Below are 16,780 nucleotides of genomic sequence, written 5' to 3'. Positions count from 1 at the left end.
AGGTCTTATCTATTTTACCCCCCGTATGTCTGAATTTATGAGGTCACATTGTACAGTACATTGTGTCCTATCATCCATGCATTTAGATATATGCTTCAATATTCTTGGGGTAAGGACCCCACTGACTGCTCAAATGATGATTGTAACTAAGTGAGAATGAGCATGATGGTTTTCTCTTAGAATTTTAGTCTCCAGAAGAGGTTTGTAATAATTTACATTTTAAATGATCTTTTCATTTCTTACTCACATAATAACTTACTTCCCTATCTTAGGGAAGCTTAGGAGAGATATTGTTAACATTTCCTATTTCTGGCCATGCATTCTAAGTTATTGAAATCATACATTATTAAAGTTTACTGACTTAGATAGAAGAGTACAGATTGTGTATAAAAGTGTGGTTGAAATTCAGGGTGAGAAGGGATCACTGAGAACTGTAGGTAGCTAAGGAGAGTTCTAAGATGGAAATAACTTAGAGCCACTCTGTTAGAAAATGGGTAGAGAAAAAATATTAAGGATTCAAGGAACAGAAAAAGTAGTATCAAGGGTGACAATGAGAAGACCATTTTTTAAAGACCTTAAAGAGATTAGTCAGGTCAAAGGCTCAGAGGGAGAATGAAATCATGTTGAATGAATGAAGGGTAGCCAGATGATAAAGGATCTGAAAGTGCTCACTAAGAACATTGGATTTAATCTGGACTTTAGCATCGGTTTCTCATTGGAGTCTCAGTGCCTGTCCACTCTAGAGGAGATGGAGGAGGACGGTGAGAGTGGAGGGGACAGAAGCACTGGCAAACTCTTTAAAGCAATTGTGCCCATCTCTACCTTGGAATTCATAGACCGCATATCACTCCTTGAGGAAATCTTCAAGCTTTAGGCAGTGGAACCACCATTATTGTCAGTAATTCTCTTTACCTCACAACTACCAACCAAATATTTATTTCAAGGCAAGTTTGAGGTACAGATGGATTACCCAGGGTCCATTTGAAGCTAAATTATAACATATAGGTCTTTCCTTGGAGTCCCTTCTAATTGTCTGTCCAATCTTCCCCCAAAACAAACAGAAAAAGAATGGTAATAGAAAAGAAAAAAGATTGAGTGCAAATTTTTTTTCCTCATTTTCTATTTTGTTCAGAGAAGTAAATGTGTTGTATATGTTGTCTTTTTAATACCTCTTTGAATGTTGTTTGTACTTAATAAGTATAAATTTGTCACAGAAATGAGAGGGAAAAAGTTTCTTTCTTGGACACTTTGCATTTCAATAAGTATACAGTGTGTTTCATCAGTGATCTGTGGTTGGAGAAATTCCATTATATATACTTTTAAAAAGTTTTTTTTTGGTTTATTTGTGCTTTTAAAGAAAACTCCCAAATGAGGATAGTTATTTTTAGTACGTTTCAAGCAAACATTTTTATTTAAAAAACTGTTATTTTCAGGAATAAATATTTTACTCTAGATTCTAGCTATAAATTGTTTTTAAGTGTAACTTATTGAATTCTATACCAATATGTATAATATGAGGTTTTCTTTCCCCATCTAGTTTTTCTTACTACATCTCTTTCTTAAGTTGAATGTCTAATTGATACTTGTTTAATAGTGATTCATCTGAATATTCCTGCATCTTCTCTTTAGTTGCCAGTTACAAGTACATACTGATTATTTATTAGTACACAGTGAGCTCTGTGATATATTTTGGACTTATATCTTCTGATGAGTTCTTCTCCATATTTCTTTTCAGGTGTAGTTTTAACTCCCATATACATAAAGGACAATAAGAATTACTAACCGGAAATGGCCTTAAGTGTACAGAGTGACTTTGCAGCATAGTAAATTGGCCTTCATATCTGAAAAAAAAAGATATATTTTTTTCAAATGAGTTACAGGGCAGGGCATACTAGTGTTGATATTTCTATAAAGAGAAAGTCTACACTATTTATTGCTCTGAGAACCTTGTTGTATTTTGAAAAACATATCATCAAATAAAGAAGCCCCCGAAAATTTTCTTTCTTAGTTTCCCATTTCATATTGTTTTGTCAATTCAACTGTGACTCATTAACACCTCTTTCCCCTAGGTTTTGCTGGCACACCTGGATATCTTTCTCCAGAAGTTTTACGTAAAGATCCTTATGGAAAGCCAGTGGATATGTGGGCATGTGGTAAGCAATTATATTTTGAAGCAAATTTTGTGATATGCTAATGTCTTAGTCTATTTGGTCTGCTATAACAATCTGTTGTTATTTAACCAAGTGGGTTAAATAACAAAATAACAAAATGTATTTCTTATTTATTTATTCATTTATTTTGATAGAGTCTTGCTCTGTCGCCCAGGCTGGAGTGCAGGGGTACAATCCTGGCTCACTGCAACCTCTGCCTCCCAGGTTTAAGCTATTCTCCTGCCTCAGCCTCCTGAGTTGCTGGGATTACAGGCGCGTGCCACCATGCATGGCTAATTTCTGTATTTTTAGTAGAGACAGTGTTTCGCCATGATGGTCAGGCTGATCTTGAACTCCTGCCTCAAGTGATTCACCTGCCTCAGCCTCTCAAAGTGCTGGGATTACAGATGTGAGCCAGCACGCATGGCCACAAAAATTTATTTCTCACAGTTGTGAAGGCTGGGAAATTCAAAATCAAGGTGCCAGCAGATTCGGTGTCTGGTGAGGTCCTGCTTTTAGTTTTGTAGAGTCACCCTCTCTTTGTGTCTTCATATGGCAGAAAGGGAGAGGGGGCTCCCAGGGTCTCTTTTATAAGAGCATTAATCCCATTCATGAGGCCTCCATCCTACCAAAGACCTCACTTTCCTTCCTTCCATCATATTAGGAGTTAGGATTTTAACACATGCTTTTTACAAGGGACACAAATATTGTCTATAACAACCACAATTTTTATAATTTAAAATACAAGTTGAACATCCCTAATCAAAAAATCTGAAATTTAAAATGCTTCCAAAATCCAAAACATTTTGAGTGCCAATGTGATTGCCATGTGTGGAAAATTCTGCACCTGACCTCATGTGATGGGTAGTGGTCAGACACAGTCCAAACTTTATCTTATGCAAAAAATTATTTAAAATGTTTTATAAAATTGCCTTCAGGCTATGTGTTTAGATGTATATAAGATGTAAATGGATTTCCTGTTTAGACATGGGTCTCATCCCCAAGGTATCTCATTGTATATGTATAAATACTACAAAATCTGAAAAAATCCAAAATCTAAAACATTTCTGGTCCTTAGCATTTTGATAAGGGATACTCACCCTGTAATATCTTTTAAATTTGAAGTTGATATTCTCTAACAATCAGCTTAGAGTAGAAGTTCTCAAACCTCAGTCTACAACAAGATTACATGGAGAGCTGTTTAAAGGACAGATTGCTGTGTTTCTGATTCAGTATATCTAGGATAGAAACATTTACCTTTTTGACAAATTCTCAGGTAGATGCTAATGCTGCTGTTTTCTGGAACACTTTGATAACAGGGATGTGGGGCATTGCTCCTAGTGGTTATGTATTTATGCTGCTATCTTCTCAACCAGTCCTTCCAATAAATATTGTTTGCCCATGATACTTGGCAGAGATTAAGAGTGAACTAGTAAATATTGGAAAATAATGAAATTGGCCATCCTGTGGGGACAAAAGTCTGACTTAGGCCTCTATCTGCCAACTCAAATCAAAAACAGTATCCTATACAGGCCCAAAGACATATAATGGGGAGGATTTTCACCCACACTTTTTATGTGGAATTTTTATGTTTCAACATATACTTTGAATATGTGAAAGACTGAACGAATACTGCAATATTACCCTACTAAGATTATCAACATAATCACCTAAATTCCTGACACTATGCCATTGCTACCAGCCTACAAGTAGATACTTAACTATCGTAGTTTGGCTTTAGTGTGCTGCAGACAGATTTCAGTGCCTTTGGTGTTTGTCAGCAAGCTTAGAAAAAGTTGATTTAAAAAACTTTACTTGATTCTGAAAATAATTTTTTAGACGTGGTTTTAGTTTAAAAAGTTAATAAAATCATCACTACTTTATAGTGATAGACTATTCCTCATTATATTTCTTGTCAGCTTTACCTCTTTGGTAACAACTTGGCGTCTGATCTTAAACTGATTGAATCTTGGGCTTTCAGAGTTACCTCCATGCCTGGGAAGGCAGTGGTAAAATAGGGCACTATATTTATAGTCTCAACCCCTGGGGTTCAGTCTTTACTTTTTACCTACTAACCCAGCCTCTTTAATATATCTGAGTTGGTTTCTTTACCTGTAAAATAGGAATATGTTACCCTCAATGAACTGTAGGAGGGTCAAATGCAGTACACTTTAAAGGAAGACAATTGACAATTGCTACTTAATTAATGGGTAAGGTCTCAGGAATGCCCCAAGCTCTGTCTTCCTCCTACCTACCTGAGAGTATCTTCTAAGCATGAACTCTAAGACATGAGCTCTAAAATGCATTTGAATTACAGCATTGTCACAAAATATCTTTGTTCAAATCTAGATGTTAGTGGCAGATAACTCAGATATTTTCCTTGCAATAAATCAGCTCCCAGCATACATAGATCTGTTTCTGCTGAGGAATTTAAAAAGCAACAGAGTGGCCTGAGACTCAGCCAAACACAGATAGGTTTTGTGAAGGATACAATCATGTTTTTAAAGTATTTTTAAAACATGATAAAGCTATATTTTTGTAAAGATAGGTGGTTGTGGCTACAATGCTGCACTTGGAGCTTGAATACTAGAGGGACAGTGTGGCATACAAAAATCAGTAACCAAGGGAAGCAGGACTCAGCATAAGGGACATTTCGTACTCTTTCTTTGCCTACTTCATCGAAAGGCCTTTTCCAGCCTCTTCTGCCTTTGTGTTTATCTCTCCTTGTTTTCCTAGTTTCCTTCCTATTTTCTACTTTTTTTTCTTCATCCCTCCTGTTTACTTCATAGGTAGGATGCAGTATGTGTAGCGGTTAAGAGAACACATCTAGCTTCTCAGTTCACTTGCTGTATGACATGGCTCAAATTATTTAGTCCCTGTGTCTCAGTTTCCTCTTAGAAATGGAGACCATCAAAGTTCTTGCTTCATGGGGCTGCAGAGAGGATTTTTTAAATACAGTAAGTGATAGTTATCATTGTTATTATTATACAAAGTCTTTATTTATAAACAAAGTTTCTAGATAACTGATATATGCCTTATAGTAGACTTAAAAAACGAAGTGTATTATATAACTCAGCATTATTGGTGTGATTATCGGTAGAATGCCCTCATCTGATGACCTGAATACCAAATTCTCTCTCTCCCTCTCTCTGCTTTCTTTCTTCACTTTTAAATTATTTTCTCTTGTTTTATTTGGTAAAAGGTGTTATTATGGACAGATTTCACAACTTCTGAATCATATTTTACTCCGCCAAAGAATTTAAATAAATTGTTCATTTGTTCTTATATCAAAAACATTTTTTCGTGTTTCAAATGTGTCACCATAAAAAAATGATAAACAAGTGAGGTGATGGATATGTGAGTTAGCGCTATTTAATTATGCCACATCGTGTATCTATACATATCAAAACATCATATTATACCCCATAAATGTATTCAATCATAATTTGTCAATCCAAAAAAATTAAGAATTTTTTGAAAATTTAAAACCTTTTTTTATAATGTATAAGTTTTATCGGTGTTGAAGAATATCAGATCCACTAAAAAGAAACCCAAAAAGCTAATAGTTTATACTAGGGACTCTTCTCTGGCTGTGCAGAAAAATCAATGATGAAGCATATACAGGCACACCTCAGAGATATTATGGGTTTAATTTCTGGTCTCACAATAGAACAAATATCAAAATAAGGTGAGTCACACAAATTGTTTGGTTTCCCAGTACATATAGAAGTTATGTTTACACTGTGCTATAGTCTATTAAGTGTACGATAGCATTATGTCTAAATCCACATACCTTACATAAAAAATACTTTAAAATAGCCAGGCCCAGTGACTCATGCCTGTAATCCTTGCATATTGGAAGGCCAATGCAGGAGGATCCCTTGAGTCCAAGAGTTTGAGACCACCCTGGGCAATATAGGATGACCCATCTCTACAAAAAGAAAAAAGAAAAAAAAACTATATTGCTAAAATATCGTCATCATCATCTGAGCCTTCAGCAGGTTGCAATATTTTTGCTGGTGAACGGTCTTGCCTCAGTGTTGATGGCTGTTGACTTATCAGAATAGTTATTGCTAAAGGTTGGGGAAGCTGTGATAATTTCTGAAAATAAGACAACAACGAAGTTTGCCACATCAGTTAACTCTTCCTTTCATGAAATATTGCAATACTCACCAAAATGTGACACAGAGACATGAAGTGAACCCAAGTTGTTAGGAAAATGGCACCAAAGATTTTCTCAATGCAGGGTTACTATAAACCTTCAGTGTATAAAAAATGCAATATCTGCAAAGTACAGTAAAAAAAAAAAAAAAAAAAAAAGCACAATAAAACAACATATGCCTTTATATCAAAATGCTCAAATCCTGCATGGGCCTCTGCTTTAGTGGATCTGTGGTAAACACAGGAAACTGCATTTTTAATAACCTATGATGTATTATCAGAGTTTGGATTCACTGTCTTAGACTCACAAAACACACTATATTCAATTGTAATATTACTTTGGCATATTTGAGTTTACGTGAATTGTCTGAGTGCATTTCTGTGATACAGTTCATATATCTAACCTTTTAAAATAATGGAATATCTTATAATAGTGAGATTTCATATCTGTGAAATGTGAGAGAACTTCTAAGGTAGAAGCTCTAACTTTCTTGTCTAGAAGAGGGAAAAAAGATAGGTAGAGAGTAGTTTCCATGTTTGTTTTCTGAACTATATAACATTTTTTTAGCTGTTAAGCAAATATTAGATGGATAATATGTATATATGTGCACACACGTGCACACACACACACAGATATCAAGAATGACTCTTTAGAAACTTATAGCCATAGGGCATCTCATAGATTTTTAACCCCAATTTTACCACCTTTCACCTTGCTGTATTCTATCCTTTCTTCACATAATATTAGGCAAAGAGCCAAATTCCTTTGTGATGAGCCATGCCCCAGTTGGAGCATGTATGTGCCACCAATTTCCATTTCTTTAGAGACTGTGTGGACCCTTTGTCTAGAAATGCACTTGGGATCACACAACTATGAGAATGTCTTAAGTGTTCTAATATCACATATTTAGGGGAAATGACTCCCACTAGAACATTATAATGTATTCTTTTGTTACATGTCTTGGTCATTGTTGTGGGATTTGGAATTGTTTTACCATTTTATTATATATCACCTTACTCATGTGACATGAAAGTGACATTAATTCACTTTATTTGTAAGATGATGTACCCTTACTCATCGCCATTGTAATAACCACCACAGTAATGGACACACTATTTGGTTGCTTTTAGGTTGTGGCTTTTCCTGAGGGAAGCTCTTTTTCAACCATTTATTAGCACTGTCTCTTGCCAATTAAATGGTGACTTATTTTCTACAGTAGACACTGGGTTGAGTGGTAAAAAAATGACACTACTCAGAAAACAAAAGAAATGCAAAACAAGCCATTTAGCAGAATGGCAGCTAGCCTTCTATACGAATTAAGCTCTGAACCCTCATTACAGCAGAGCAGAGTGAAGCAGGGCATTGGTATAATGACTAAAACAAGCCTGTACATTATTTTTATTAGAATCATGCAATTATCTGCACACAGGAAATCTCGAATACCAGCATTACCTTGCTTTTGTGATCTCACACTCTCTCTTTGGAAGCAAATAGTCCATTACTGGAAAGCAAATAATAAACATTAATGAAGCAAGAACATAGCCTTGTGTTCTGCCATTAACAGCAGTAAATTGATTTTTATGACTTAATTGTATGTATAACTGCTTCCATAAATTCCTAATGGGATAAAGAATGGGATGAGGAAATGTTTGTAGATGTCACTGGATCACAAATTTCTAACAGAGCTTCTTCTACAATTTGGCCTAAAAATAAATAAATAAATGCAAGCCTATAACATGGGTCTCTCCCCCACCCTATGTATATATGTGTTGTCTTGCTACTTTTCTACCTTAGTTATGTATTAGTCTCAACAGTTATGAGTGATAATAAATTAGTGACTGTCACAGAATGTACCTTGACTTTGGACAAACCTTGGGAATTTTATGGAATATGTTTCTTCTTTTCTTGTGTGGTGAATTTAGGTTCAGCAATGATGTGTTTTCTGGGGTTTAACCTTTTCATATTTCAGCTGGGGTAAGTCATTATCAGGTACTGTAATCATTTTGAAATCCCAAGCCTACTGGATATTCTGTTGCTATTACCAGTTCTGAGACTACCTTACACTTGGCCAATCACAGATAGGCCTCCAAATTAGAGGCCTTCTGCCTTCATCCGTTATGACCCACATCTCCAACAGTCTTCAGTTCATGGAGCCTTACTCCCAATCATAGTCTTTACCAATATTCTCTTACTCTGAACTTATACACTGTCTTAAATTTCTGTACATTTACTATGTCTGGTTTCCCTAACTTGGTGTTTTTCCAACTGTGAGCCACAAACCACATGGTTCAGAGTGACCTAAAGTGCAGCCTCCCGAGATCTACCTCGGGATCATTGAATCAGATTCTCTGGGGTCACAGGATCCAGCAAATCTCACTTCTGGTTATATATCCAAAAGAATTGAAAACAGCACCTTGAAGAAATATTTGTACACCTATGATCATAGTAACACTATTCACAACAACCAAGAGGTGGAAGCAACCCAAATGTCCATTGACAGATAAATAGCTTCAACAAAATGTGGTTTATACATATAATTGTATATTATACAGCCTTAAAAAAGAAAGAAATTCTGTCACATGCTACAACGATGAACCCCAAGGACATTATGCTAAGCAAAATAAGTCTCTTACAGAAGCACAGATACTATATGATTCTACTCATATGAAATATTAAAACAGTCGCATTCATAGAAACAGAAAATAGAAAGGTGATTACCAAGAACTAGAGAGAAAGGGGAAATTAGTGTTTCATGTATACAGAGTTTCAGTGTTGAAAAATGAAAACAAACTGGAGATCTGTTTCATGACAGTGTAAATGTACTTAGTACTACAAAACTGTTCACTTAAAACTTGTACATCTGGCTGGGCATGGTGGCTGATGCCTATAATCCTAGCACTTTGGGAGGCCAAGGTGGGAGAATCACTAGAGCCCAGGAGTTTGAGACCAGCTTAGGTAACATATAGTGTGACCCTACCTCTAAAAAACAGAAAAAATTAGCCTGACATGGTAGCGCACACCTGTAGTCCTAGCTACTCTGCTCCAGAGGCTAAGCCAGGGAAGATCCCTTGAGCCAGGGAAGTTGAGGCTGCAGTGAGCCATGATCATGCCACTGCAATTCAGCCTGGGTGAAAAAGAATGACACCTTATCTTTAAAAAACAAAACAAAACAAAAAAAAATCTATGTTATGTAGTATTTATTTATGTATTTATTTATTGAGACAGGGTCTGGCTGTGTTGCGCAAGCTGGAGTGCAGTGGCACAATCTTAGCTCACTGCAACCTCCACCTCCCACGTACAAGTTATCCTCCTGCCTTAGCCTCCCCGTAGTGGATACTACAGGTGCACACCACCACACCCAGCTAATTTTTTACTTTTTGTAGAGACAGGATTTTGCCATGTTGCCCAGGCTGGTCTCAAACTCCTGAGCTCAAGCAGTCTGCCCACTTTGGCCTCCCAAAGTGCTGGGATTGCAAGTGTGCGGGACCTTTTTTTTATGTACAATTTAAAGTCACTGCGTGGGGCCTTTTTTTATGTACAATTTAATGTCGTGTTTAAATTTAATGTTAGGTATTTTTTAGCATAATTTTTAAAAGAAAGATTCACTGAGGTGAGGCTCAGGAATTTGCATTTTAACAAGCTTGCCAGGTGGTGCTGATGCCACATCAAAGCTAAGCAACACTACCATAGCTAATTGCAGATTCCTTTAGGAGAGCAGTTTTTAGGTTTATTATAGGATATGTCAGAGGTTGTAAACAGGTGAAGTCTTAGTTCTAGCTGCTATAACAAAGTCACGTAGACTGGGTGGCTTATAAACAACGAAGTTTCTTTCTCATAGTTCTGGAAGCTGGAAGTCTGTGATCAGGGTGCGACCATAGTCAGGTCAGGTTTTGGTGAGGGTGCTCTTGAGGGTTACAGACTGCCAGCTTTTTGTTGTATCCTCACATGGTAGTAAGAGAGCTAGCTAGCTGCCCTCTTCTTAAAAGGGTACTGTTTCTGTTCATAAGGGACCCATCCTCATGAACTAATTATCTCCCAAAGGCCCCACCACACCAAATACCATCACATTGGGATTTGGATGTCAGCATATGAATTTTGAAAGCCATACAAACATTCTATCCATTGTAGGTGGTCTGCTGTCTTAGTCAGACTTGTGGACATTTTATTCTTAGGAGTGTTGACATTAATTATTTATCTTTATAATTTATTAGCAAGTAATTTCTATAAGAACTATCAGTTTCTAGCTTCTCTAAAAAAATCAAAAGAACACGTGATGCAATGCTTTTGCTCTTATATAGTAGTTGTACCTGTCAGACACATGAACACAACTGCTCCCTTGGTGACCACCCCACCCCATACACAGTACAGGTGCAGGCCTTCATCTCGGCCTGCTGCCAGAAGTCCTGTCAGTTTGCCACTCCTACTACATGGCATAGATAGTTTCCATTCTGTTAAACGTGCCTTCTTATCTTGCTGGCATTGATCTTCTAGCTCTTTGTTCTACCCTTCATTGGCCATTTAGGTCACAGAGTGTTAGTTGAGCACTTTCTCTACTTGAAATGTATGATTATTTTCTATTAATCGTATTATAACAAGGTAAGATAGAGCCATACTTAACACTCAAGTAATTAATTGTGTATTTCCAAACTCCACATGCATTTTGCTTCTAAGTTTATAATGTACCCCTTTATTTACTTAGAATATTCAGTAACTGTCTTAATTCGATTTTTCCATTAACTTCCCCACTACCTTCTCAGAGTTGTCCAACATTCCTTCTTCATCTCTCCTTTTGTAAGAACAGCATTTAGAATGTTTAATTATTAACAAGATTATAAGTTTAACAACTTTTTTTTAACATTAACTTTTATTAAAATCAATTTTGAATGTTCTTGATAATGTAGTCTTTCTACCTAATCGTAATCAATACTTCTCAAAAGTCTTATTAACCAGACATCTCTAGCATCTCCCAAGCACAAATATATACATAAGATAATGAAAACTGGTTTTAATATCTATCTTTATATGGAACCAAGTCTATCAAAAGTAGTTATAACTGTCATGGAAAATGTGAAACATAAAATGGAGAGAATACTATAATAAACTGATGACTATTTCATCTATTTCCTCCCTTTCATTTCCCACTCCAATATTATCTTAACCAAATTCAAACATTGTATCAATACATCTATAAATAATTTAAAGTATATCTCTAAAAGAAAAGGACTCTAGGCCGGGCGCAGTGCCTCAAGCCTGTAATCCCAGCACTTTGGGAGGCCGAGGTGGGCGGGTCACGAGGTCAGGAGATCAAGACCATCCTGGCTAACACGGTGAAACCCTGTCTCTACTAAAAATACAAAAAAAATTAGCCAGGCGTGGAGGCGGGCATCTGTAGTCCCAGCTACTCGGAAGGCTGAGGCAGGAGAATGGCATGAACCTGGGAGATGGAGCTTGCCGTGAGCTGAGATCGCACCATTGCACTCAAGCCTGGGCAACAGAGCAAGACTCCATCTCAAAAAAAAAAAAAGAAAAAAAGAAAAGAAAAGGACTCTAAATATGACAGTAATATTAGTTTTAAATTTTTAATAATTATTGCTTAATAGCATCAAAATAAACAGTCATTTTCCTATTTATCCTCTCATGTCATTATCTTGTTTGGTCTCTTAGATCTCTTAGTCGTTTTTAATTTGTAAGTTTCGCTCCATTCTCTCTCCTCTCTCCTTATTTCTTGATGTATTTTTTCAAAGAAATCTGTAGCTCCAAGACAGCACATGTAAGTACTCAATCTTGGTCTGTAGATACTATTTACCATTGAAAGGAACCAGAACTTTTTGTAGTAGCAGCTGATTTCAAGTTTAGAACAGGAAAAAAGCAAGATGATCCAGGAGCATCTTGTCATACCACAAAGAAAAACTACTAAGGACCACAGAGTTTATATTAACAGATGCAGGAGCCACCTTGAGGCTGGCACTAGCCAAAGATGGGGCAATTGAGAATCAATGAGAAAAATAACAGTAATAGATTGAAATACATCAAATAAGTTTAAATCAAGGAGTTGATAATGATAATCAAAATTCAACAGAAGTCCTAACCTTTGGGGGATGTTGGGGACCCAATGCGTTATTTTAAAACCTGGCTAGTAAAGAGGAAGATAAATAAATAATTGGCCTATCTTTCCCATGTGAACTGTATCTTAGACCAATCAAGTGGATAAGGAGTAAGATTTTCTTAGTCTAAAGAAAGCGTGATATAATTACAGTATCATCATTTTATTTGTTTGTTTGTGAGTCTCACTCTGTCACCCAGGCTGGAATGCGGTGATGTGATCATGGTTCACTTCAGCCTCGAACTCCTGGGCTCAAATGATCCTCCTGCCTCAGCCTCCCAAGTAGCTGGGACTGGCTGTGCATTCCACCACACCTGGCTAAGTTTTTCTATTTTGGGGAGAGACAGGGTCTTGCTATGTTGGCTAGGCTAGTCTTGAACTCCTGGGCTCAAGTGATACTCCTACATCAGCCTCCCAAAGTGCTGGGATTACAGGTGTGAGCCACCATGGCTAGCCATCATTATTTTGCAGCCCCAGTAAAATTATGTAGGCAGTAATCATCAAAGGCTGCTAATGTCATGAGAGGCACCCAACATTTGAAGGTCACATCATCACCCCTGAAGTGTTCTTGCAAAAAAAAAAAAAAAAAAAGAGAGACTTCTTCATTGACTTTTAATGATTTTAGTACTTCAGGTATATGGGCAGAGAAAAAGAGCTAGTGATTTTTTCCTTTCTTTTCTCTCTGACATTGAAAAAAGGTAAATTATTAGGTTTATTTTTAAAAAAGGGAAATTAGGCTTACTCATGAGGCAAGAATTCTCAAATAGAACACCAAACACTTTTATTTTATTTTATTTTTATTTTTGAGACTGAGTCATAAGACTCTATCACCCAGACTGGTGGAATTCAGTGGCACAACCTTGGCTCACTGCAACCTCCGCCTCCTGAGTTTAAGTGATTCTCCTTCCTCAGCCTCCCGAGTAACTGAGACTAAAGGCATGTGCCACCATGCCCAGTTAATTTTTTTGTATTTTTCGTAGAGATAGGGTTTCACCATGTTGGCCAGGCTGATCTTGAATGCCTGACCTCAGGTCATCCGCCCATTTTGGCCTCCCAAAGTGCTTGGATAACAGGTGTGAGCCACCATGCCCGGCATAGAGCAACAAACACTTTAATCTTTTTTTTTTTTTTTTTTTTTTTTTTTTTGAGACGGAGTCTCGCTCTGTCACCCAGGCTGGAGTGCTGTGGCCGGATCTCAGCTCACTGCAAGCTCCGCCTCCCAGGTTCACGCTATTCTCCTGTCTCAGCCTCCCGGGTAGCTGGGACTACAGGCGCCGCCACGTCGCCCGGCTAGTTTTTTGTAGTTGTTAGTAGAGACGGGGTTTCACCGTGTTAGCCAGGATGGTCTCGATCTCCTGACCTCGTGATCCGCCCGTCTCGGCCTCCCAAAGTGCTGGGATTACAGGCTTGAGCCACCGCACCCGGCCAACAAACACTTTTAAAATAAGCATTTGTTTAGCGGACCTAGCTAAAGGAAAAAGTAGCTGCAAGGAACATTTAAGATAGGACCAAATGGACATCTTTGCTAGTAAGTCAAGGTCTCTTAGTTCGACAACACAAAGTTTTAAATTTTATATTACCATTCCTACTGAAGTTCATAGATAAAGAAAAAGTGGCTGCAGGGAATGTTTAGAGCATCATCATGTCTGTCCTGCTTGTGGTTGAAACAGTTACTTAACCTCTCAGCCTGTTTATTCATCTATAATATAATGCAGATAACAACAATATCTACCTCGTAGCATTATACAAGGATTAAATGAAGTAATGCACTAAAGCACACAAAACTCAGAATAAATGTTATCTACAATAAAATTTATTAATATTACATTATCCTTATGCCATGAGTCTCACACTTGTTCTATACATTCAGAAAATAGAACTACAAAAGAGCATAAATCAGAAAGGTTTTAGATGCTAGTTTAATAATCAAGTTGAAGTAAACTTACAAAACAGTGTTTATTTAAATAGGCATTGACAATTTCACATCAGGCTAGTCAATAGTACCTATAATATTTTTTTTTAAGTCTTTGGGCCTAAAAGTGTTTTTTTAATCTTCACATTTATGCTATTATTTTATTTAAAGTACATGTTTTTGTAGACACTCCTCCATCAAACTAAATTTGGGCATCTAACTAAATTGTGGGCATCTATTACTTATAGGCTGCTTTTCTCATGGGATGAGCCCTCTGTGAGCTTCCTCTTCCCAGAGAAGCACCACATCAACTGTCAAGTGCAGACCTAATTCATAAGGACACACAGCCTATGTTGAAAATGCTAAATGTCTCAGTTGTGTGACTGATTTATAATTTTATAACAGCCTAACTCCAGACGTGTATTAGGAAAATGTTCATATTCAATGGAAACTATCACTATTACAAAGCAAATTTTCTCCTTAACCTCCTGGAATCTTATATAGCTGAGGGCTAAAACTACTCAGGTACAGCTTTTTTTCTACTTGCATCCTGAGAACACAAACACTCATCATCATCATTACTATCATCATTTTCATTAGATGCATGGAAAAATTATTTTTATGTCGTGAAGGTGGGGTACCAATATACTGTGATTTTCTTCATGGTCTTTTATTTTTTTCCTTAAGAATGTTGCTTAAAATTTTTTATCCTTGTATTGATTCACATGACTTGAAAAATCTTCTTATGAACTGTATCTTCCTGAAGCAGGCTCTAAAATTCTAAGATGGTTAAACCATTACTTAAAAACCATTTCAGCTGCAACAGTGTCTATTGTATAAAGATGTCCAGACTGGTGGACAGGAGCAGAGATAGATCTCCTAGGTACAGAGACCAAGAGAGACCACCTTGGATAAGGGAAAAAATAAGTCTCAGAGTACACCTGGCAAAGTGTCACCTGTCTTACTTTTCTTTCTCAAGTTTCCCAGGCTTAAGGAAACATAGCAAGAAAAAAGCAAACAGGAAAGGTCAGAGGAATGAATTCCTTCCTCCAGGATAATGAACTAAGAAAAAAACCAAAGGCCTTAAGCAGGGCAATAAAATATGTGAAAAGTGGCAGGGAGGATATTTGATGACAGAGAAGATCATTGTATCAAAACAATCTCAGACATTTAGACTGCAGATATCATATCAGGGAAATTTAAAAACTGTGAATACAGATTTTTTTTTATTTTAAAAGTTAAATTAGATGTTGATTAATTTATAAATATAAGTTTGTGAAAAATTGTAGCAAATTTTATTACAGCCATGTGTTTATTACTTTGAATTTTCTGTGGCATTTTGCCCTTCTCTTCCTTTTTCCTCTCCCATAATGTATATTCTTCTGTAGTTTTGTTGGTTAAGTTGTTTGACTGAGAAGCCTTGAAGTTTTTGAAGACTAAGATTACTGAAAAGAAAAGGGTTTTGTCTCTATGTGGTACCCACATTTGCAGGGACTCTGGTTATTTAGAATGTGAGTTTGTAACCAGGACACCATCACTCAACAAAATGTCCCAATTACCATCAAAACAAGCATGAGGAAATAAATAACATGCTTAGTTTTTAAACTTTAACCTCACAGTGACTAAAATCATAGTCTCTATATAGGTAAGAATGCAGGAAGACTCTATACAGACAAGAGTTCAGGGAGGCCAAAGAATGTCGCCCTAAATGACAGATACGTTTTATCTTTAGAGTTTCCCTTCCATGCCTCTTTAGAATTCTTTGGAGCATGCATTGACTGACACATTGTCAGAGTTCTGGAGCATAGGAGGAGAAGCATTCACCTTCCAGAGACTCCTCCAGACTAGACCATAACACGTCTCTCTCAAGTTTTCCTACAATCCAGTTTTCTCTGTTTTAACAACTACAGCTTAATATCATTGTGGATCAGCCACATTTAATTTATTGTTGTCTATATGACTTAAATAATGTTAACACTGTAATCTCTCCAGGTGTCATTCTCTATATTCTACTTGTGGGGTATCCACCCTTCTGGGATGAAGACCAACACAGACTCTATCAGCAGATCAAGGCCGGAGCTTATGATGTATGTAATAACTATTTATATCACTTTAGATGAAGGTTTGTTTTTTGCTTGTTGACCAAGAGCCAGAGCTTTTCATTTTTCTTTTAACCATAATTTTTACCACTTTCTCTTATTATTTCCCTCTCTCTTAAGGAAAGGGAAAAAGAAATGCAGCATATGTGTTCAGCTTATGTTTCCTTTTAACTCACTATCTCCTAAGATTGAAAGAAAAGCCATGTGAAGTCTCTGAGGAAGAACTTTGTCAAAATGTTTGGATCTTAGTGCATTTTAAAAACATAAAAATTAAAATATTTCAGCTATAAAAATGATTATTGCCTATTTAGTTTAATTATATTCTCAAATATCTATCACATAATTTTACATTAT

The 16,780-nt window shown here is 36.7% G+C and overlaps 1 protein-coding gene across 19 annotated transcripts in view; it reads left to right on the top strand.

Moving 5' to 3' along the window:
* The window catches only part of CAMK2D (calcium/calmodulin dependent protein kinase II delta), a 324,627-nt gene that overhangs the window by 246,440 nt on the left and 61,407 nt on the right, over nt 1–16,780 (top strand). For all 19 annotated transcript variants that reach the window (XM_030915366.1, XM_030915383.1, XM_030915340.1 and 16 more), the window contains 2 exons: nt 2,070–2,153; nt 16,320–16,414. In XM_030915366.1, the coding sequence (XP_030771226.1) occupies nt 2,070–2,153; nt 16,320–16,414 (179 nt within the window). The remainder of the gene's footprint in view (nt 1–2,069; nt 2,154–16,319; nt 16,415–16,780) is intronic.

This window comes from Rhinopithecus roxellana, chromosome 2, assembly GCF_007565055.1.
Source record: "Rhinopithecus roxellana isolate Shanxi Qingling chromosome 2, ASM756505v1, whole genome shotgun sequence".
In the NCBI taxonomy this organism is placed as follows: domain Eukaryota; kingdom Metazoa; phylum Chordata; class Mammalia; order Primates; family Cercopithecidae; genus Rhinopithecus; species Rhinopithecus roxellana.
Note: the sequence above shows the minus strand (reverse complement) of the source record. Positions and strands in the feature narration are given on the sequence as shown.